Consider the following 24,086-nt stretch of genomic DNA (forward strand, 5'->3'; position numbering starts at 1 on the left):
CCTTCACTTTGACACCAGTTACCTAGAGGTGATACTCACCAACATTCCTTTGGTTACTACATGCAAATGAAGGCAAATCAGTCACTTAGTCACAAGTTTCTGAAGATAAGACTCTTGAATGGCTGTCTCACTTGTAAATGTCATTATTGTGCTTCACAATGTCACGTGACCAAGATAGCATGATAACGTCTTTCATGGGATCGTTCTGATAGCAGAGGTTTGTTTTAGATATTTCCGGCTGGGTTTCTCTTTTGTACCACATGACCCTTGCAAATGATAAGATTATGTAACAGTTATTGTTGATTTAAAAGGTATAAATGTCAGCTTAATTATAACTCCCATCGTATTAGCGGGTCATTTTATCACGCCGGAACTTCTATGACTACCGGTTGTGCATTCCAGGGGCATCATGCCCGGACGGAAGAGTAAAGATCAAATCCTGTTTTTGAACCTTTTGAATTCATGCCGACTATAAACTGCCGACAATGACATTCCGCTGCTATTAATGACCTCTTAGCAAAAAGCCGGATGGAAAAATCAGGGAGAGCAGCAATCCAAGGTCGCAAACTGCTGACACACACACACCCTCACCTACTCATTAGTTACCACCAGCTTGCTCACAGTTGGAGTAGCCTGAGCTCTCTAATAGAGTCAAAATGGAATTTCGTGGCTTGACTTCATGTCCTACTAAAGTAGGGGTGTCAAACTCATTTTGATCGTGGGCCACATGTGAGTTGCTGTTTCCCTTGGAAAGCGGTTATGACTGAAAACCAAGTAAGAAAGTTCATAACGGTTTATTTAACGACTGTTGACGTTACTGCAATTCGGGGTTTGGTTACAATAAAACGTTGATCATATTTTCTCTTATTCATTGGATTGAATTGAATTGGATTAGCCTTTATTAGTCTAGCAGTTGAGAAGTTTACATATCACAGCAGCAAAGTTATGGAAGGAAGAAGAAAGGAAAGGAAGACGTATATAGAAAAAAATGCAAGAGCTGCCAGAAAGGCAGCCACTTGCACGGCGCCATCTTGAAGCCAAAAGAACAAAAAAAAACTAAATAACAAAATAATATGACAACACAAAGACACAGTCATTCAATCTTAAGCACTTTCTACACCCTCTTTGTTGTATGAAGCAGTTCTAGATGAAAGAGGAGAGCACCAAAGCGCCCTTTTCACCAGTGGATCAGGGACGTCATGGTGAAATATGCACGTCTGCTACAAGCTAAATGTTGAAAGCAAACACGAAGCTGTAGCATCCAGTGACAAAAAGAGATTGTCTCACATCTCCTGTCCCACGTAAATCCGCTTCAATTCCAAACCGCATCAGTTCCATATACGCATTGGTGCCGTGCATTGACGCTCCTTTTCTCCTCAAGCCATGCATCCATCCAGCCGCAGACTATCCAATAGCTACGGCCTTTCCGCTGAATAAAGCGGGGCTATGAAAATGCTGCCCAGGACAGGCGCCAAAAAAGCAAAATCGCCCCAGAACTGTCCAGCGATGACAGTCAAATGGCACCAACATTTCTTCCAATCCAAAACGAAGCTGGCATATTGGTGCTGCCGAAAAAGGTGAAACCGCTCCGCAGAGTCTCCTCCTTGATGAATGGCATGGCCATAAATGCTGAAAAATAATATGTATCCATTCCACATAACACACAACAACACAATGTGAGAAAAGAAAACACAAAAACAAGACAAAAAAAGCAAGGCTCATTGGAGAACTTGCTCACGGCTACTTACGGGTGCCATCTTGGACTTCATTATTGCACAGGATTATTGTTCTCTTCTAATTATGCACACATTTGTGTGTACACAAATTTGATTAATGAGCCCACAATACATTAGTCCTTTCATTGCATCTTTGCATTGGCTTACGATATATGCATACATATTGTATAGGACCTCTGACGGCTGACTACTCAGGCGCCATCTTAGACTTCCACTTCCATATGATGTATGAAAAATTGTACATTTTGGGTAGAGATTTTCGCAAGCATCATGCTTCTGCTGGCCACATAAAATGACATAGTAGGCCGGATCTGGCCCCCGTGCCTTGAGTTTGACACCTGTGTAATCCCATCTCTGTTGAACTATTTCCACCTGACTTCATTGGTGATAGCGTACAAATGTTCTTCACATGATGAGAAAGGACAAATGAGTGAATATAGTATTTTAAAATCACAATTTCTATGTGAATCCAAATAATTGTGATTTTTTTTTTCCCCCCATCTGGCTTATTCGTCACCTCCAATATGACAAAAAAAAAATACAGATCACATGATTAAAAACTAAATCTACCTCTATTTTGCCATCAATTTCCTCTTCTACCTGTCAGCACACCCATCACCCCCCACCCCCCCGTTTGTCACTTGTGACCGTTATATGACACTTATCACTTTGGGGCAATTACGGTTCCGCCCCATGAGCCCTGCCAAGTAACAAGTGGTCAGGCAAATGTGATTATCCCAACAAAATGAATCCTTGTCGCTTCGGCTCGATCGTTAACATTTTTACTCTAGGTTTTATAACGCCTCACATACCTGCTTTATTGCCTGAGCAACGGACCATTTATTGTTGCGAAACGGAACTCATTCCTAGGTTCAAGGTTTCTTTTTTTTCCCCACAGACAATGGTCCTTTTTATTGTGTTTTATTTTATTTTGAGTGAAGAGACTCTCAAACCTTGACTGTCCCTTCAGCCTTTGTCGGAACTGTCACTCTCTTCCTTGCGAGAAATACATTTTTAAAACAAGCTTTGCTTTTTTTCATCCCCTGGTAATTTTCAAATGATAAATATGCTCACACATCATTCCAAAATACAACGTAGATGTATTTTTCAATCTTGCGTGTGTACACTATCAAAGCAGAATCCCTTGCTTGTGTCCCTCGTCATTCTCGCTCTCTGCAAAAGGATTGTTATCTGCCGGCTTTAACTGTCGATCATTGGCAGACTTGGAAGGAGGAATGTGGGTAGTCGGTTGAAGTGAAACTGAAAGACAACGTGACTGACATTGTCATCATGTTTATAAAAGCTTTAGATGTTCATATCTTTATATTTCAACACAAATAATGATAATTGAGTGAAATGACTCTTCAATCTGCTGTTGAGTAAACGCATTCACTATCTGAACTAAAACAAAGGCTAAAATTATCCATCCATCCATTTTCAGCTTGCTTATCCCAAATATTGGAACCCATCTGAACAAACCAGAGGTGCTTCAATGGAATGCAGTGAGCCACTCGCAAGTTACCATCTAATGATTAATCTAGTCATTTTGTTTGTTTATTTTTGTTTATTTAGCAGTGGAAAATCCCATTTGTGGAACACGGAAGTGTTTAGTGGGGATCCTCTGTCATTGATTCCTGTTGAACTCATTCACTACCATTCCCGAATTTATTTGGGAATTGAAAATATGACGGGGAGGCCCATTCCCGAATTATTTCGGGTTTTGATTTTTCTTGCGGGGATGCCGATAAAGCGCTGGTCACACCTCTGGCAAGGTTTTTCCCTTCCACGAGGGGGCAGCATTTGCCTTTTGTACAGCTGCCCCCACTTGCACCCATATAACTTGGGAATTAACTCTTTTGTTCTAAAAAAATAAGTGTCTAAGGTTTCTGACGCTGCCTTCAATGTTTTTTTTGTTATTAAGCTTTTTATTGATTGTTTTTATTTTATTTTTATACACAGTTAGAAAAGGGAAAACAAAGTCACATATTTAAGTACATTAAACATCATCTGTTCTGGACATCAAAACAGAACATACATCCCATAACGATCGCGATAAAACGTTTTTAGAATTCTTGCACTTCCACATATGCAATGTCTTGTTCATTGTGCCATATGAGAAAGATAAAACATGACATAAAAATTAGAAATATAATAATAATAATAATAATAATAATAATAAATAATAATAATAATAATGGACCAATGGTTAGTGCTTTGACCTCACGGTGCAGGGATCAATTCTGGCTACAGACTACCTGTGCGGATTTTGCATGTCTTCCCTACATGGACCCACATGGGTTTTCTCCAGGTATTGCAGTTTCCTCCCACATTCCAAAACATGCATTGAGGGCAGATTGAACACACCAAATTGTTGCAAGGTGTGGGTGTATTTCATCTCTGCGTGACCTGCGATTGGCTGGCAACGGGTTCAGGGCGTCCCCCGCCTACTGCCCGAAGACGGCTGGCATAGTCTCCAGCACCCCTTTGCGATCCTTGTGAGGATTAACCGGAGGATGGATAGATGGATACTTTTTTTAACTTAAAAAAAGGTCACTTGTACATCACAGCAGGGTTAAAGCGAAGTCACCTCCTTTGTCACTTCCAGTAGTGATATGTGGCACTGCACGTTTTCAGATTCATTAACATTGCGACCCATTATTGTATTCACACACACACACACACACACACACACACACACACACACACACACACACACACACACACACACACACACACACACACACACACACACCCTGTCAGCTCAGGCAAGCAGAAGCTGAAGTGTTACCACATCGCAGTTCTTTATTGGTCTTTCAGGAATGGGGAAGTGTTTGAGGCTGCATCTTTACGGGAAGCCAGCATGCATGTGTGTATGTGCGTGTGCACGGGGCATGCACGCGTGTGTGTGGGGGGAGGGGCTTAATGGGAAAACGCGTGGGTGGGGAGGGTATGACAAATATTTGCGAAGGCAAACAGGAAGAGGGGATGAGAAAGAGAGGCAAAGTGCAAAGGTAGTAATCGTATTCATGATCAGCAATCACACATTCACCGATGATCATGCGGGTGTGCTCTGGGAAGGTGTGATGGGGGGGGGGGGTACTTGCGGTTATTGCAAAAGAAGGAAATGTCATCGCGGCATCTTGTTGGCCACACCGAGGGGTTATTCAACAATGACATTCTCGCTCTTGGGGAAAGTGATACAAAGTGTTCTATTTCACAATGCAGTGATATTTTCACCTGAAAAAAAATTCCCAAGGAGGGAAGCATGTCCAAAGCACCACATTGCACTGGCAACCATTTTTAAGATCTACATGCAATTGAAAAATGTAACTATCAGATATGTCACCTTGGCTCGGCGAGTGTTCTGCAAATAATATGGCCGATATTGCAAATATTATTAGATAAAAAATAACTTGTCTGATCAGCCTCAACGAGGATTGTTAAAAGTAGAATCTTGTTCTGCGGCCGCGCTTGGGTCAATAATGAATCGAACATTTTTCTATGAGAGGGAACAACTCTAAAAAAAAAAACAATGGTTTGATATTCCCTGCAATTTGGCTGCCAACAATTGAAGGGTGTTCACAGCATTTCACCCAATGATCTACTCCAAATGATAGGCTTCAGTGGAATGCCAAATCAATACAGAAAATGGATAGATGGGTATTAGAAAAAAAAAGAACAATAATTGAACAGGTCAAGTAAATAACCCTATTTATTCTACACTTTTAGACATGCAGGGGTATTTCTTGTATCATCTGGTTCTGGGTTTAGTGATGTATTGCCTAAATATTTGAAGTGAAACTCAATAGTCCCACCCAGATTCTTCCATGTGGACAAGTAACCTGAAACAGGTCAACCTGGTTGACCTGGTTAGAAGCCTGCTCGTCTGGCTCGTTGTTCTTGATTCAAAGACAAAGCACGCCGGAAGGGCTGATCCCAAACATTAATGGAAACAATGAAACAGGTTGGCTCATCCATTTGGTTGCTCTCATTGAGTCATCCGTGCTTGGATAAAGAGTTCATATTGAACATCACTGATAGCAACACTCATTTTGAATTGGATCATTTGAATTGGTATCTTGAAGACCAGCACAGCAATGAAAAATAAAAAAAACATACAAATATTTTAATTAAAATTAAGTATTGATAATCAGATTAATTTTGACAATGGCTTTTCGTATTTCCAGCGACAATAAAGAAAACAAGATTTCGCTCAAAATGTATTTCCATTGGGAATTTATATATATATATATATATAACATCTGACCGGGTTCCGTTACGACAAAACGGTCGTAAGTCAAACGGTCATAAGTCGAAATCCATTCAAAATGGCCGCCTCGAGGTTTAAACGACAGGATAATATACGATGTCAATCTGTTGTTTTTAAGTAACATTTTAACGTAATATACCAAACAGTTTAGAGTTCATTTATAAATTTGATAAATTTTAGGATCATTTTTATGTCAGTTTTTTTCCCACATTTTTTTTTTGGGGGGGGGGGGGGTTCTTTGCCGAATCTCCCTATATATACCATTTTTACTCATTGCAAAAGTTAACCTCCTCTCACAATCATCGCCCAGCCAAATATTTTACCTTCGAATTATTTCCATTCAATTCAATCATGGTGATACAAACATAGAGCCAACACCAATTGGCTTTTCATCACTGGACAATTTCCAAACAAGTCAACTAAGGACATTTGGTACTACTTGTTGAGCAATTGTCAGGCATGCCTGTGTTACAAGGGCAGCAGACTCATTCCATCAGGCTGATATTTTCTTTATGGCATAAGATGAAATCATTATATATTTTTTCCACTTTTGTTGCATACTTTGTTTTTATACCATATTTTCTGCTGTATAGGCCGCACCAGAGTATAAGCCGCACCTTCAATGAATGAAAAAAAGTTTTCCAAATATAATTTATAAATATATACAAGTTTTCCAATTATAAGGTACACTCACATTATAAGGTGCTACAGTTGAGGCTGGGGTTACGCACAACTTCTTCGATAAGGGGAAATGAAGGGGGTAGCCGCTGACAGTAGTTGTGAGACCTTCTGTGGATCAATATTACTTCACATATAAGGTGCACTTGCGTATCAGGGGCAGGGTCATGTTTTGAAGAAAATCAAGCTTTTGGGTGCGCCTTGTACACAGGAAAATGTGGGTATTTTGAACATGGATGGAGACGATATTTCGGAGCCAAACAGGCAATGACAATGTTTTCTGACATGTGATTGGCCCAATGTGTATCTTCTGTGCATGTGCAACTCTGCTCTTCACCAAAAGAAAAAAACACCAACAGTGAACTATAGTGTGATGGTGGAATCATATTTTTTGTGCCTAGACAAGGTGGAATGAGATGAAGAACTATTTGAAATGGCGGTCGGTGTTTGTAAATTGACAAGGTTCAGTTAGAAAGTAAAATATAGGAAACGCCAAATGGATCAGCTAATATTTTGTCGTTTTTCATGATTTATATCTTTTTGCATATGCACACATGGAGAAACGAAGGCCTCCCATCATGACTGCCAAACGGAACCTTTTCTTTCATGATAATGTCCCGATCTATTCAACATGACTTCTTGAAGCTCCCATTCCCATAACCTTTCGCTTTCCACAAAGTGCCACCTCCCCATCCCGCAGCCTATCAGCTGCTTCGGGAACTGGCCAAAGAGAGAGTCAGGGTCACCCTTGGCTCAGACAACACACTCCCCACTACCTTGGAAACCCACCAGGCATCCTAGAGACAAACACAGACACACTGAGCGACTGCACTCACTTCCTGGACTCCCACAGAAGCCTGCCAGGCCTGGGAAAAGTTGATGGCCTCTACTGCTTAACCAAAGTCTAAAAAAATGAGAGAAGTTGAACCTGACGAAGTCCTCACTTTAATTTAGGCTTCACCTAACTTTTCTCTCGTGGACATTAATGTGGCAACGGGGAAAAACTCAGCAGGATGTGACCAAGACCGAATCTATCCAAAAGTGTTTCTTGAATAAATGGTGCCTTGTAATGTAGAACTTTACAGCAAAAAAAAAAACAGAAAAGATAATTTGAAAAGAATAATGATGGAAAAGTAGATACAGTATAATAAGTCAACATTTGTTCAGGAAAAAACAACAACAACCATGCATTTTCCGAACCACTTATCCCCAAAGGGTCGCCGGGATTGCTGCAGTCTATCCAAGCTATTATGAGACAGTAGGAGGGGGACACCCTGAACTGGTTGCCAGCCAATCGCAGGGCACACAGAGACCAACAACCACCAGCGCTCATACTCTCACCCACGGACAATTTCAGAGTAATCGATCAGGCTGCCATGCGCATTTTTGGAATGTGGGAGGAAACCGTAGTCCCCGGAGAAAACCCACGCTGGCATGTGGAGAACATGCAAACACACATGAAGGCAGAGTGTTGGAATTGAACCCGGTATCTCTGCACTGTGAGGCTGACGCGCTAACGGTTCACGGCTAAACAGTGGAAACCTGAGCTGCCCTCCAAAATATATTTTCAGCTACATTTTCATAAATATTTTTTGTTCACCGTTTTTATCAACGGTTGCATTTTCTTATTGCTGGGGCCTTTAGCCTCAAATGGTTTGTTTATTTTAAATCACACTCCCACACACATAAAAAATTACCAAATACAGTAAAGTCTCGTTATATCGATATTCTCGGGAGTCGGAAAAAATATCGATATAACCGGACTATCGATATATCCGATCCTGCGGCATGTAAATTTTCTCCTTGCGTTCATAGAAATAGTATCGTAATAAGCAGTACTATCGATATAACCGATATCGATATAACGAGACTTTACTGTATGTACACCACATGTATTTCATACAAAATATACAATATCCAGAGAAATATTAACATAAACAAATGTGTGGGTCCAAACCGGAAATTCCCAACATGGGCACATGAACACTGGAGCTTCTCTCAATTCTTCTGGGAAAAAAACGTGACGGAACAAACAGTGTGGGAATTCTCCCCGAAGTGAAACGGGATCGCGTTGTTTTTCCAAACCTTCACACATGTGCCAATTGTCCCGACACCTCCATCTATCTCACCGAACTCCTGGTGTCTTCCTTGCCCAGACACGTCGGACATGGAGGTGCCAGGGAAGGCTGCTTGCCCGTGGGACCCAACGTCGGAGCGCCGAGGCGGGGCAGCGAGTCGTTTCTCTATGCCTGAATCACTCGATGCCGGCATGTGAGAACAAATTCTTACTTTCATGTGAGTACAAGTGCTGGAGGAATGTTGCCGGCTGTCTTCTCATGCAGATGAAGTGAGTAGGACATGTTGACGCATTCCGTTTTGATGAGTCGATGAATAACAGCATCACTGGCTCGTTCCGTTGATAAGCAAGTGGTGTGCTTTGCCTCGTTTCTTTGATTGACATCTTCTATTCTATTTCCCACTGAATGTACACTTGTAAATCTAACAGTTGCCTTGCTAAAACGGCAAACTGGGAGAGGACCGTTTTTACTCATTCTTGCTCAATCATATGTATTTGTTTTTTTATATTTATTTATTTAGCTATTTATTTATTTTCTTATTTATGTATTTATTTTATTAATGTATTTATTTATTTTGCTGTATATTTATTTGTTTGTTTGTTTGTTCGTTTATGAGTTTGTTTGCCTATTTAATTTAATTTAATTTATTTTTTTCCTCATTCTTGCTCAACCATGTTTATTTATTTATTTATTGTTAATATTTGTATTTAATTGTATGTATTTGTTTATTTATTTTATTTTTATTTATGTATTTATGTGTTTGGGAGCCTTTTCCTGAGCATCTTCATCTTTATTAAGTTCATAGAGTTGCTTGTTGTGTAGCCACGAGGGGACACAAGCCAGTGTCCTATTGTGCCAGTTCCAAGCCCGGATAAATACAGAGGGTTGTGTCAGGAAGGGCATCCAACGTAAAAGCTTAGCCAAAACAAACATGCGGATCAAACCTCTGAAGATGAAGGACACTGATTCGCTGTGGCGACCCCTTGAAAGGAAAAGCCGAAAGGAAAAGAAGATGTATTTATTTATTTATTTATTTATTTATCATGACTTCGATTTACAACCCTCGCTATAGAGCCCACTGGCTGCGAAACAAATTTTAACGTTTGCTGTTTTAAATCTGACTGATCCTTTGAGTAACAGTGTAAAGGTCACGGGTTCAGGTCTCAAAGAGTGAATTAAATATACGATGGTAGCTGTAGCAACTCGTTGTCATGAGAACCTCTTTTTTTAAACAACATACCTGATTTTGAACTTTCACATTTGCAAGGGATTTTTCTTCTTCTTCTGTTTTCTACTCATACAAATGCTCAGTAACTTCTCAAGTGTGTCATCAACCTGTAAGTGTGATGCTTGCCTCACAATTAATTAATTTATCTCCTTATCAGTTTTCATCTTTTTGACTTGCACATTCCTGATGCCTATAATTGATGTAACATATTACGTCACCTTTTTTTTTAAACGTCAGTATTTACGTTCAAAGCGATAAAGTGATTGATTATGTTGCACTATCTGCCTGTTCGCTTTCCTGGCCTGGTTGTCATTCAATTATAGGGAGCAAATAGAGAAATAACCATTTTAACCTCTGGCTAGGGTGTTGCATTCTCCTAGAATGTTTCTGGAATGTGGATGGAATGCAGAGTACCTGGAAAGAAAACTATGCAACCCACGTCACGCATGAGTATTCAACAGACGTTGACTATGAAGAGATGAGAATGAGTGCAAGCAAGCAACAGTCGTTGCGTTTTCAACAAAAAGTATCACACTAACTTTGCGCCATTGTTGCTCTGCTTGACTCAGGCAAGTTGGCTCCAAGTAGAGTTTTTGTTAAGTGCAAAGATTTTGTCATTGGTTTAAAACAGGAGCCATGTTTTTTTTTCCATTCAAGACACAATATAGGCCAACGTAGCTCATGTTTGAATTTGTGTGTGTGTTTTGTTTTACCACTGGCAGATGTGTTAAAGGACAGTCGATGTCTCCGGACAAGTTGTGTCCATAATTTATAAAATGTCTTCAAATGACTTCTACTGAGCGTATTTTACAAAATTCCACCGCATATAGCTATATTTTAAGTTTTAAGACTTGCGTAGAATATTCCGGTAGTCTTGTTTTTGAGTTGGTGTCGAGTCCGTACGTTACGTCACTGAAGGAACGCCCCTGTCTGAAAAAAGGACACATTGTAGCAGCCCTTCCATCACGTCAATGCATTTTGCTGTACTTTAGTCTGAAAATGTCGTGTAGGACCGAAAAGAGGCAGAAGAGGGCGACAAAGCTCCATGTAATGAATTAATCAGCCTGTGGAAACGGGCTGAGGGGGAACACCCTGAACCGGTCGCCGCACAGATATGAACAATCATCTACGCTCACACTCATTGCACAATTTAGAGTGTTCTATTAACACAATTTTTGGAATGTGAGAGGAAACGGGAGTACCCGGAGAAAACCCACATGGGTCCAGGGTGAACATGCAAACTCGACACAGAGAGGCCTGAGCGAGACTCGAACACCCGACCTCTGCACTGTGAGGTGGACACACTAACACGTGACTACCCAGGCCGCCCAACAAAAACAAAAAATATTGTTGACATTTGCTCATTGAACGCCCACCCCTGCTGAAATTCACCACAACAATACAAATGTTCACCTGGTCCGATTAAAAACAGAGGTGGCCATACTTCACTATCCCCTCCTAATGATGCTATCCAAGGGCGACGTGAAAAAATGATGAACACCAATACTCGGTTCAAACAGAAAGTGAGGCTGAGAAGAAGGAGCGATGTTACCGTCAGCGTTACACAATGTAACAGTCAGGACAGATGAGTGGCTGATTATAAAAGGAACACACACTGACTACTTGCGGGAAGAGGACAGACATGATCAGCTGGCAGACACTCTCACTGATTAAAAATGCAAGGAGGACGATAAGGAACAGTGTCATCAGATAACCTCAAACCCCACTTTATTCTTCATTGTAAGCAGGTTGTCTGTTTTTCTTCAAAGCCACTCGTGTATTATTTTAGCGATGACTCATTCCTAAACTTGAGAGTGTGCATTAATGTTGTGATAAACCATCATCTGGCTTACCGGCATGCTTTCGCGATAGGGCGCCTGGTTTCTTCGAATGAGAGAGGAAATGAAGCTCTGAGACATTCGCAGAAACTAAACGTGGTGTGATGCAGTTTGTGCAGCTAGCAAATGGTGGTGGAAGAAACTGAAGCAAAATCATGCTGGTTTTTTTTTCCCATTTGTAACAAATAAATGGTGGAGTGGTTATCATGAAATTCAGGGCTTGGATCTCAGCTCCAGTCTTTACATGTGGAGTTTGAAATTGAACTGTCACGCAGTGTGTGGGGTTACACAGGAATCAGGTATAGATTACATTAACCTGTATTAGTCTCACAGTGGAATGAACTGGAGTACCCAGAGAAAACCCATGAGACATCAGGAGAACAAGCACACTACACTTTTTTTCTCTCTTTCTCTTTCTGTCTCTTTCTCTCTCTTTCTTTCTTTCTTTCTTTCTCTCTCTTTCTGTCTTTCTCTCTCTGTCTGTCTGTCTCTCTCTCCCTTGCTCTCTCAATTTCTCTCTCTCTTTCATTCTCTCTTTCATTCTCGCTCTCTCTGTCTGTCTCTCTCTCTCGCTGTCTTGCTTTTATAATAATAATAATAATAATAATAATAATACATTTCATTTATTTCAAAACTCTCAAGGTCACTTTATAGTCTCTATCTATCTATCTATCTATCTATCTATCTATCTATCTATCTATCTATCTATCTATCTATCTATCTATCTATCTATCTATCTATCTATCTATCTATCTATCTATCTATCTATCTATCTATATATATATATATATATATATACACACACACAAAACGTATTTTCCGGTATATAAGGCACCCCCCCCCCCCCCCCCCGATGAATGCTGTTTTTTAAAACTTTTTTCCATATATAAGGCGCACCGGACTATAAGGTGCTCCTTCAATGAATGAAGAATGTAACATATAAATATGTAACTGTTTTCCAAATATAAGGCACACCCACATAAAAAGACCCTACAGTGGTGGCTGGTGTGACGCACTGCTTCTTCTAAAGGGGGAAATGGAGTCGGTTGCTGCTGACAGTAATTGTGAGACCTGGTGTGGCTCAATATTACTTCCCTTATAAGGCGCACCCGCGTATAAGGTGCAGGGTCATCTTTTGAAGAAAATCAAGGCTTTTGGGTGTGCCTTATACGCCAGAAAATACCATATATCAAATGAAGGTGTGAAGTCATATTTATATTTCTTGGGTGTTCCACAAAAAACATGTAAGAAATGTTAAGGTGTGGTTTTGGGTCATCGGTACATTCTTTTCTTGTAGTATCACTCCTACCTTGCAGCACACACCACAATCAGGAACGTCCGTCTTGTTAAACTGCAAGTTGTTTGCTGCTGAGTAAATCTTTGTCTCTCTACGGGTGGTGGGGTGGGAGGCCCGAGAGGCCCGACGGTGCCGTTTGGAGGAGTCATTGGGTGCATGGTGACTGATTAAATGCGCAGCCCTCGTCTGTTCAGATGAGCAGCTTCATAGCCCGATGGTCTCCAGATTAACTCGACGAGCATCTTGAGTTTGTTAGTGAGATTAAACGCACGGTGACTCGCCACTGCCATCTCACTTGATTACTTCACAGCTCGTGAACAATGCAACATGGCGAAAGATTTGATTAGGTCCTCTGCTTTTTAATGCCACGATGCAGGAACACTTTACAATGTCGGATATGATGATCGTACACTGAATGATAGAAAGTAAATATTGTAAACAGTTGGTAGGTTCCATTCAAATCCACCCGTCTAGTTTATTCCATCTCCTATATTGCGGCTACTGTAGTCTCAGATGATCTATCCATTCATTTTCCAATCCAATTTCTCCCCAAAAAAGGGTTGCAGGGGGTATGGCAGCCTATCCCAGCCGTATTCCGGGGACACTCAGAACAATTTAGAGTATTCAATCAGCCCGCCATGAATGTTTTTGGGAACATGGAAGGAAACCGGAGAAAACCCACCCAGGGATAGAGTTGAACCCGGTACATTTCCACTGAAGGGACATCACACTAACCACTGGACCACCAGGCTTTAAAACATATAAAAGGCACGCCCATGTATGAGGCTAGATTAGTGATAATAAATGCCAGCTCAATATTTGACAAATAAAATTAATTAGATTGTTTGTCTCACAATGAAGAAATTCACAATTCACAGCAGCATTTAGCTAATCATTCAAAATAATTTAAATGAGCTATTCAATCTAACTTAAACCAATACTATTCAAATTAACTCAAATCCTCATGCAAAATGCTCCTCGTTCATCTGTCCAATATACGTCGAAGTCATACACCAAGCTCCAGAGTCAACATTGTAACAAAAATATTTATTGAACTGGTATAAAAAAATAATTTCTAACATTATGTACAATTCTAATCTGAATGGTTGAAGGAAATGAACAATCAAAGCTGCATCCAAATGAGGTTTCTCGCTTTCACATACACGCAGGCACACTGCGACAGTTCATCAGTAGACGTTCAGTGTTCAAATACACTAACATGGAAGTGCTTTGGGAACTATGTACACATTATTTACAAGACATACACAAACATATACACACACGTGTTCTTTTGTTGCAAAACAAAATTCAAGCCATAATAAATATGGTCAAAAAAATATTCTCAATTTTGTCTCTTAAATAACGGTGGGCCCTTCAGTGACTGTGGAATGAAACAAATGAACAGCCGTAATTCTTCTCATAAATTAAATAAATAAAATCTAGATAAGATGTTTGTTGCAGAAAAAAAATAAATACCATATTATATAATTCAAGACTCCCACCCAATGTTTTAAGACCTGTGTGAGGCACTGTTTCGACATCATCTTTTCAACATAGAGTAAATGACGCCGGCCGGGGGGAGGATGGTGCGTTTCTGTATGCATCATTTTGATTTGAGGAGTGGGGTGCGGATGAGACGTATAAAGGAAGGAGAAAGGCAGATTCAGTGGGTTAAAAGCGGGTGAGGTCAGTCCACTTCTGATGTTTTGCACAGGATGCTGCCAGAGCTGAGGTTTCGTCTGGTTGCTAATGAGATGGGATTGAGCAGTAGTAGGCGCAAGTAGTGGTTGTAACAGAACGACACGGGCTTCACTGATCTAGGCCCATGAGTGGAAAAAAATAAGATAAAGCCTTGAGCATTTTATATATATATATGACTGTAAGTAACGAGCCTTTTTTGCATTCTAAATATTCAAGTATTTCCAGGTAACCCCCCCCCCCCCCCCAACAGTCTCATAAGGCACTTTTAAAAACAAATATGTAGAAGAGCGGTTACATAACTCGCACCCTCCTGGCAACATGTGCTGTTCTCTAAGCAGAGCAACGGCCACCTAAAAGGCTGACAATCAGGCATCAGAGTCCAGGGAGATCGGTGGTGGTCTGATGTGGTCACAGGGAGTAAATCAAGTGAGGCACATAAAGGATGGCAAGGTTTCAAACACGACACTTTTCTCCGCCGTCACAGCGCCACGGCCACAGAGGTCGACGTGAAGGCCGAGGGCTCGTGGCTAATGCTGTGCAACTTGATCTCTGTGCTCGATTTGTCCGTTTGCGATGCGGGGAGTAGCGCCGAAGAGGGCGTGCTCTGCATCCATGGGTGGTTGATGATGTCCTCAAAAGACGGACGATCGGCTTGCCGTAAAGACAGGCACCACTTGATCAGCTGCTGGCACTCTGCAAGGGGTGGGGGAGGGGCACAATTTGGTTAGTCACATTTTTGGAATAGGCAAGAAATGCTAAATGTCTTCATTGCCGTGTATGCATCTTACCGGTTGAGATTCTCCTCCTAAAAAGGACTTGACCTCGGAGGATCTCCTCATCATGTTCGAACGGGATATCACCACACACCATGTCGTACAGTAACACGCCCAACGACCAAACCGTGGCCGAGCGCCCCTGGTAGCGGTGGTATTTGATCCATTCTGGTGGGCTATAAACTCGAGTGCCTTGAAAGAGAAAACAAACTATGAGAACCACGACAGGACTGATCCTACCGTGCTATAGTCTTGTAAAATTTGGAGTATTTTCAAATTTATAATAAAAAATCTCTGAATGGGGATTTTTTAATTATTGCAGAAAACATATGTAATCATTATACTGAATAAAACTAGAGACGTAGAAAGTATGCACGAGTGCCTACTTATAAGAAGAGTACAACTTGAACTGCTTTCCATAAAATTACTCTCAATTAAGAGTTAATTCCCATATATCTCTTGCAGTTTGATATATTTACAAAATTTCCAAGTTTAATTCCTGAAAAAAATACATCCATTTTCAACCTGAATGAATAGCTCATAAAATTATGTTCAGTATAAAAAAAACAATGTGCATCAGGTGAATCCTCTTTGCATGTGTTATCTGGGCACAGGTGCCAGGGAGCGTGACATGCTTTGAGTGCTGAGCGCGGAGAGCAAGTTACGAGTGGGCGGGGCAGCAGCCATGTGACTTTGTTTACAAACTTTGAGTTGTAAAAATACCCCTTTCAACCAATGGGAGGCGCCAAAGTGCCTCTTTTTTCTGGGTTTGAATTTAGGCTTCGACTCTCGGTTGACTGAATTTGAAAACAAACACGGAGCAATTTAAAAATAGATCCAAATTCAATCGTGACCGAAAGAGATCAGAAATAATTTACAAAAGAAAATTAAGAATAGGTAGTGACGCCCCACCATCAAAATCTGTGTAAATGGTGTCCTTCAGCAGGGCTCCGGAGCCAAAATCGATGAGCTTGGTTTCGCCTGTCCGGAGGTCGATGAGGATGTTCTCGTCCTTGATATCTCGGTGCACCACGCCACAGCTGTGACAGTGACGCACGGCGTCGAGCACCTGACGGAAGAAGCTGCGGGCCAGCTCCTCGGGCAGGGCGCCCTTCTCCGTAATGAAGTCGAACAAATCCTTGACGTTTTCGGGCCTCTCCATGACGATAATAAAGCTGTCCGCTCGCTCAAACCAGTCCAGCATTTTTATGACGCCCCTGAATCCTGTCCCGACCTTCTTTAACAGCACGATCTCCATCGGGACCCGGGAGCCGTTGGGCTGGGCAAGAAAGGAGGGGCGGTTGCGCGTGAATTCACGTAGTCACAAAAAAACGAATGCGTCAGAAAATAAAAGACGCATCATCGACATCACTTACCAGCTCCCCCCATTCGGAGACACGTTCCTTGGCGACATGTTTGACAGCCACCTAAAGCAAGCACAAATCCCAAATTAATTCAAAATTCTGAGTCATTTTATAATAAATACGACTGGTATCAAATTGATGACTAACCGGTGCACCGTCTGACGTCCGAGTACCGGAATACACGGTGCCGAAACCGCCGCTGCCCAATACCGCCCCGACCTGGTAGAGCTTCTCGAAAGGTTCCCTCGCTGCGTACACAAACACACGCACAGAGAGAAATCTCCGGTTACAACAAGCCACGTCATGCTCCGTAAAAAACGACTACATTCGAATAGATTTGATCACATTTAAGTTAGGCTCGAATATAAAGTGGCGCCCTTGAGAGCGGGCTGCCATTGCTACGCCATGTCCTCCATGACGACGAGGATAAAAAAGAGCGAGTGAAGGGCGGTTCTAACCTGGATGAACTTGCAGCTTCGCCGGCATGTCGCTGGAAATGTGGGCCAGAGAGTTGAGCTTGGAAAGCAACATTCCTTTAATTCAAGTCCCCTCGTAAAATACAAGAAAGATCTCGGTCTTGGCTGGGCAGGAGTTAGGATCCTGTTGGCGCCGTTCTCCCGTGTCTCTTCAGGCAAGAACAAAAATGTGCCAAGGATCCTTTCATCCGGATGGGGGGGAAACCCGACTTCGTCCCAAAAGGAAAACAACGAGACTTCGAATGTCGTCCCTGGTGAGAGGCGGCGCGTTTGCGTTCACAACAAACGCACGTTCGCAGCCTCCCCGCGGTGTTTTGTAAACAAATGAGTAAAAATCGACGACATCAACAGACGGCGTTACGAGTCCGAGGATCGCTCTCAGACACCGGCTTTGGTAACAAGAGGCGGGGTGGGAGGGCAGTTATATGGCAGTAGTAAGAGGCGTGACCTACCACTCTCCGTGTCGCCCACTTCCGATCTTCCGACCAATAGGAGAGCGAGTTCTCTCTCCGAACTCACGTCAATCGCCGCCATTAAAATAGAGTGAACCCCGTAACCCAGCCCGCCAGACACAGACGTGGCGGGAATCAAAACGCGCCAAAATTTGGTGGGGGTGTATGGGTTGGGTTTGGGGGAGAGGGGGGAGAGAATAATTTGAATTAGGCGCTGTGGACTCACTTTGGAGAAGGGGGAGGAGAAGATGGCCATTCAAATCCAAGTACCTCACCCCCCACTAGCCTCACTCAGCGGGAAACTGACGACATTGTAAAAAGAGAGGAGCATAAATGAAACAGAAACTCACGTGCTCACAGCTGCGGCGCCTATTAAGTTGCACACTTCAACCATAACACTTGATCATGTTTCCCTTACTCTTAGAAATATATTTACAAAGTGTAACTAGATAGCGCCGTATCAGTATTTGTCATGTTTACGTTTCTGCTTTTAATAGGAAAGCATCCGCATAGCACAGACTGGGGAAAGTCCATCAACTGCATTCCAGCTATTCCAACCCCCTGCTATTTACCCGATTGTTTCCACACCAAACACGGAGCTTTATTGGCTGAAGTGAAGTCCCTTTTATTTGAGTTGTCTGACAATGACTCTTAAGCGGTTTGTGCATCAAGGAGCGGGCGCCGGGGCGGGGTGTGAATGGACGCATTCCACTCATTCTTTCAAATTGGGTGGCCGCGTTTGGAGCCGCTCACAGGATGTGGGAAACCGGAGATAAAAAGCTTTCCATTTACTCCCATCCCCCACGACTCCATCGCTGTCTTTGCTCCTCCCATGCCCGAGCTCTCCTTTTCCCGCGCGAAGTTATTGTTTGAAAAGCATGCACGACCCCCACCCCGATGAGCGCCTGCCCCACCCACAACCACATAGTGTGAGGGCTCCAGTTTGAGTTTATTTAAAAACACGCGGGCACACAGACGCACACGCACAATCACCCCCCACACACACCCTGGCAGCTCAGCGTTCTTCACATTATCGCACAATATACACAGTTTAACATTATATCTGTTCATAGAACGTCAGTAGGTCAATTATTAAAGATATATGCAATTTGAACATTAAACAATGTTATCCCAACAAAAATGAAAATGCACAATAAAATAGGTAAACTGGGATATTTTACACACGGGGCTTCATGTGGGGGTGTGGGGGGGATCCATTTAACAGTGGTGGTTGGGGTGGGGACATTACTCACCTCCCCCCTATTTGTTGACTGGAATGAAAACGAGAACATTGGAATGTTCATACTTGCTTTTGGGATGCCCCGGGGGCACATTCCCGCCATACCTTTGAAATGTTGCAAGACAATAGGCAAATCAGGCTTAGATAAACCCGAGGGTTTTCTCAAAGCATTTAAGTCACTGGAAATAACGGCTACAGAGTGTAGTCTATAGACGCGGATCAAACAGATGCTGCCTTGTATCTGGATTCCTTGCAGCAAGTTCTGTGAAGCATGCGTGACCTCAACTGTTGCTTTGGGCGTGAAATCGTGTGTTTCGCCGATCGCCGAAAGTTTCACATAGGACTGACTGCTGGAGCCGAGTTCATGCCCAGCAGTCAGAGCCACCGGAGAGGTGTGTGAAAATGGAGAGGTCCAAGTCAAGCGGTGTGACAGAGGAAGGCTTTGAAATGCCAGCGGTGAGTGCGTCTCTCCGGGGGCTGCAGTTATGCCTGCCTGCATGGTCAGCAGGGCTCAAATGACGGCGCATGTGTCAGGGGTGAAGGGGGTAGGTAGCGTTATTAGCTCCAATGCTTGCTTTGGGCCCAGTTGCTCGCTCAAATCTCAGCAAGATTGAAAGACAGTCGGCAAACCTTGCAAGCCTTTTGAGCCCGACACCCGATATGACGTTGTTTCAAAAACACAGATTTAGGTGGAAATAGCACATTTGCTTTCATAAAAAGTTCTTCCTCATTTCTAGATTCATGGAAAATGCCGTCCGAACGGCAAATGAATTTACTTTCGGTTAAAGGGTATCCAGCAATAATTTTCTTGCTCACTAAAAGGGGCTCCCCTTTTTCATTGACAGGTGCCCGCCCGCCCCAGATTTTGACCTGCATGCATTAATCATATCGCACCCATCCATCAAATTTCTATAATGCTTTTCTCATTAGGATTGAGGGTGATCTGAACCCATCCAAACTGGCTTTAGGTGAGAGGAGCCATGAACCCGAGCCGAAACTGCTAATCAGTCAGCCGCATGGATAGCACATATAATTTAAAAAATCAATCGTGAAAAAAAAAAAAAATACACAATTGGGGGGTGTACAGGAAATACGTGAGGTAGAAATCCACGTTGCTGCCTCATAAATCAGAGTCGATTCAGGAAATATTTGCTTTTATTATCAGTCATCTGCTGGAAACATTTCATTCATTAAGCACGGTGGTCAGGAAAGCGCTTTTCCGGAAACTAACTTACAATGAGCTGTTGTCTTCATCGAGTCGGAAGTCTTTTACAGAAACTCTCCAAAACAAATGAATTGTGACAGTTTGATCTAAAGCGGAAGGGCTTGTTTGAAAAAAACAATTCAAACAGCCATTGGCGATCTTTGTTTTCAACACACGGTTGTAAATCTCAAATAGTTGCTGTGGTCATTTAGCGACAGCGCTTGAACATGAAACGTGTAATTATTGTCAAAACTGGAAGAAAAAACCATGCATTGTGTTTTTGGAGGGAAATTGACTTCAGGCTAAGCACTAATTGTAAAGGAGCACGAGCGAGAGATTATATCTTGACATGTGACAATCAAGATAAAAAGAGAACCAAATGTAGAACATGATGGACAGATGATGAGGGAATTTAAGAAAGGAGGAAACCTGATTGGTTGCCATGAGAGACCCCAGACGACGGGGTAAAAACAAAGAGACAAAATGAAGGAAAACATTTATTTATTTCACTAGATAATGAAAACTCAAAATAACATTTAAAAATTTGTCATTGGCCACATGACGAAAAGTCAAACAGTTGTCAGCATTGGACTCGTTTATTGTCTAAATAAATCCCTCCTCGCCCCGGACGACACGCTCACAATTGTGCCCATATATCATGGCAGCAATTACGCCCATGATGCAGATATATTTGCATTTGGATAGAATATAAATGAAAAACACAGCAGGCAAATACGCTGCGCTCAACCCAATAATGACATAACGTGGAAAAGTCTGTCTCACGTGAGAATCATGAATTGTAGCCATTAGGCAATGATGGTCGGAAATGCCCCAATTCAATCACTCAAAGCACCCTAAAAATCATCAGTTCTCCTTCGACAGCTCGTCATGGTGGAGATGTGACAGGTTCGCGCGGGCTGTGGAAATGAACCATGGCCAGGTGCCTCCTGATGTTGTTTGCGCCAGGACAGTGATTGACAAAGATTACCCCGTAATTAGAGTAGGGTTGTAAATGCTGCCCTGCAGCTCAGCGTGCGGAGCCGCCTCGCTCCTGTCATACAAACAAAGCCTGCCCGTGTCACTTATGTTGATGAGACGGACAAACGTGGGGCCTCTTTTGCGATCCGCGCCGACGTGTGCATCAAACGTAGCATGAGGGACAAATGTGTCAGTCATGAATTGTGTGCGTGATTTGGCAAACGCATGTATATGTCCATACGTACGCATACATGAAAATGTATTAGCATTGAGGGGGCCGGGGGGTTCGTCTCTATGTGGCCTGCGATTGGCCGGCAACCATTTCAGGGTGGCCACTACCCACTGCCTGAAAACAATTGGGATGGGCTCCAGCACCGCCTGCGACCCATGTGAGGACAAAGCGAAGAGGTTTCTCCAATTTAAGTTTGAACTTAAAAAGTAATAAATAAACAAATAAAGGAATAAATAAAGAAATACATAACTAAACAAATAAATAAACACATAAATAAATATCCAAACAAATAAACAAACAAAACAAATTCAAAAATAAATAAATAAATACATAAATAAGCACATAAAACAGAAACAAGGAAATCAGCAAATAAATAAACGAATACATAAATAAAAACATAAAGAAGCACACAAAACAAAGACATTAGCAAATAAATAAATAAATAAATAAATAAATAAATAAATAAATAAATAAATAAATAAATAAACATTTGATGGGGGTAAAAAAGAGAAAGTATCACACGCACAAAAATAAATGTCTCAGAAAAAGAACGATACACAGTTCAGAATGGAGGACACTGATTGGCTGTGACGACCCCTTGAAGGGAAAAGCCCAAAGGAAAAGAAGAAGAAGACAGTTCAGAATGTAGTATGAAATATAAAATATAGTTAGAAGCATATATACAACTGCATATGTATGCTAAAAATGTGGATGTGCTATTTACAATATGGATGAGGTCACTATATTTTCACGTGTGTTTATTCTGCATCGGACTATCTCACTCTTTTGTTGACATTCCCTTTAGCGTAGCACCGTCAAATTGGTGCATAACGTAACCCCTGCTTCTCATGTAGTGCCTTAAAATACAGTAAAGTCTCGTTATATCGATATCGGATATATCGATAGTCCCGGTTATATCGATGCTATTTCTATGCACGCACAGAGGAAATTACATGCAAACAGGGTCGGATATATCGATAGTCCCGGTTATATCGATATTTTTTCGGACTCCCTTGAATATCGATATAACGAGACTTTACTGTATATTGCGCTTTGTACGTATCTGGAAAACTTTTACAAAATTATATTGTGATATATTCATTGAAGGTTGGCCTTATAATCCGCTGCGCCCCACGGTGCAGAAAATACGATACTCAAATCGCTCAGCCGATAGATTGCCTGAAGTGCACATGTAAACACGCCGACTATTTCCAAACTATTCTGGTTCTGTGTGGTCTTGCATTAGAGATGTCCCTGATTGATGCTTCGCCCTCTCCTGGCACTGATCTCACCACGCTGGGATGCGTGAGGAGAGAGTTATGGTTGGCAGCTGCCCACTCAACTACGGAGTGCCATCGATGCTACAAACTTGACCTCGCCGGCGCTGACGCACTTTAAACGCACACAAATAAACGCGCAAACCCTGAAATCTTATCCGCGGGGGCTCAAAATTAGCCGCCAAGTCTTTTTAACTCCTCCCATGTAAGGAAGTCATCAGCATGTGTGAAAGTTTGCATGCGTGTGTCGTTGGGGAGCGCATGAGGTAAGGGTTAGGGAGGCTTGGCTATTTTTAGAGGCGTCATAAAGGAAAAAGGAATAGTTGTGCAGCGGGTAACCTCCGGTGTGGCCTGACCTCTCCCCAGGTACCCCCGACCCCTGATCCAAAGGAATCTTGGCGAGCGGGGCCATGGGAAAAGTGCTTGAGTGAACATCAAAGTGTGGCCTTTGTGGCTAAGTATTCATTGAATGACCCGTTAAGGACCCCGGGGTCACCGGGGGTCAACTTTCATGTCAACGCAGGCCTGCTTCGGGGTCAGAGGTGATCAACATACCTGTCCAGCACCACTCATACTGCTCTTCCAGGAAATTATCCCCACTTGTCTCAATTAGGGGTTTTGGCTACCGAAAGGCTAGCAAGCAGTTTGTTTATGACTATTGTGCTCTCTTTTAAGGGGTTGTTGTAATCTGGGCGTAAAAAAAGGGAATGACGCATTGAGGCTTCCACTGTTTACAGTGCTGCGACTGCTGTCAGATGCAGACATCTCGCTTGTGGGACTTGAGATGACAGGAAATAAGACCTCTGGGTTTATCCCACCCCAAAACCAGATTCCTGCTGGTAATGACACTGTTGACAGAAGGGATTTTGTGATATTCTATGAATAGGCCAGGTTGTAATTTGTCATGATCGATTCCGCAAAAGAGTTCACTTTTATCCGGGTTTAAAGGCGCATTGTTTGAGATTCATCCCCCTCTATGACGAATTTGTCGCTTGCAGACAAACCTTTTCCATTGGCTCAAATTACAGTGAAACCTCGGTTTGCGAACCCCTTGGCTTACGAACTTTTTGGTTTATGAACGTTACATTTATGAAAATTTTACCTTGGCATACAAACTATTTTTCGGGATACACACGGAGCTGCCACAATGAGTGATGTGTCGTTTGCCCGTTCTCCTAACAAGAAAATGGTGGCCACTGTTTTTCTCTCCAAAAAACAAAATGGCGTCTTCGGTTAAAGCCACGTGATTGGTCAAGAACCTAGC

At 42.3% G+C, this 24,086-nt stretch overlaps 1 protein-coding gene and 1 long non-coding RNA gene across 5 annotated transcripts in view; one reads left to right on the forward strand and one right to left on the reverse strand.

The window, feature by feature from the left end:
* The window catches only part of LOC148903924 (uncharacterized), a 99,513-nt gene that overhangs the window by 3,441 nt on the left and 71,986 nt on the right, over window positions 1-24,086 (forward strand). For 2 of the 4 annotated variants that reach the window (XR_016116749.1, XR_016116750.1), the window contains exon 2: window positions 8,841-8,979. This is a non-coding gene — a long non-coding RNA (uncharacterized LOC148903924). Of the gene's footprint in view, window positions 1-8,840; window positions 9,032-24,086 lie in introns of all 4 variants that reach the window. The other 2 variants (XR_016116748.1, XR_016116747.1) reach the window with 2 other exon arrangements.
* Window positions 14,152-17,841, reverse strand: pim1 (Pim-1 proto-oncogene, serine/threonine kinase). The gene is made up of 6 exons (XM_089011201.1): window positions 17,422-17,841; window positions 17,111-17,211; window positions 16,976-17,026; window positions 16,512-16,878; window positions 15,615-15,791; window positions 14,152-15,519 (listed from the first exon to the last, which is right to left on the reverse strand). The coding sequence occupies exons 1-6, from the start codon at window positions 17,492-17,494 to the stop codon at window positions 15,305-15,307; spliced, it is 984 nt and encodes a 327-aa protein (XP_088867327.1). The 5' UTR covers window positions 17,495-17,841; the 3' UTR covers window positions 14,152-15,304.

The sequence above is a fragment of the Hippocampus bargibanti genome, linkage group LG01, assembly GCF_051943395.1.
Source record: "Hippocampus bargibanti isolate YZ-2025 linkage group LG01, ASM5194339v1, whole genome shotgun sequence".
Lineage (NCBI taxonomy): Eukaryota > Metazoa > Chordata > Actinopteri > Syngnathiformes > Syngnathidae > Hippocampus > Hippocampus bargibanti.

Bases quoted from the DNA above. Each gene is read 5' to 3' on its own strand.
- pim1 (XM_089011201.1), bottom strand. From the start codon at position 17,494: ATGTTGCTTTCCAAGCTCAACTCTCTGGCCCACATTTCCAGCGACATG. The intron at 17,212-17,421 runs GTTAGAACCGCC...TTGTGTACGCAG, and splicing joins GAAGCTGCAAGTTCATCCAG to CGAGGGAACCTTTCGAGAAG. The intron at 17,027-17,110 runs GTTAGTCATCAA...TGCTTGCTTTAG, and splicing joins GGACGTCAGACGGTGCACCG to GTGGCTGTCAAACATGTCGC.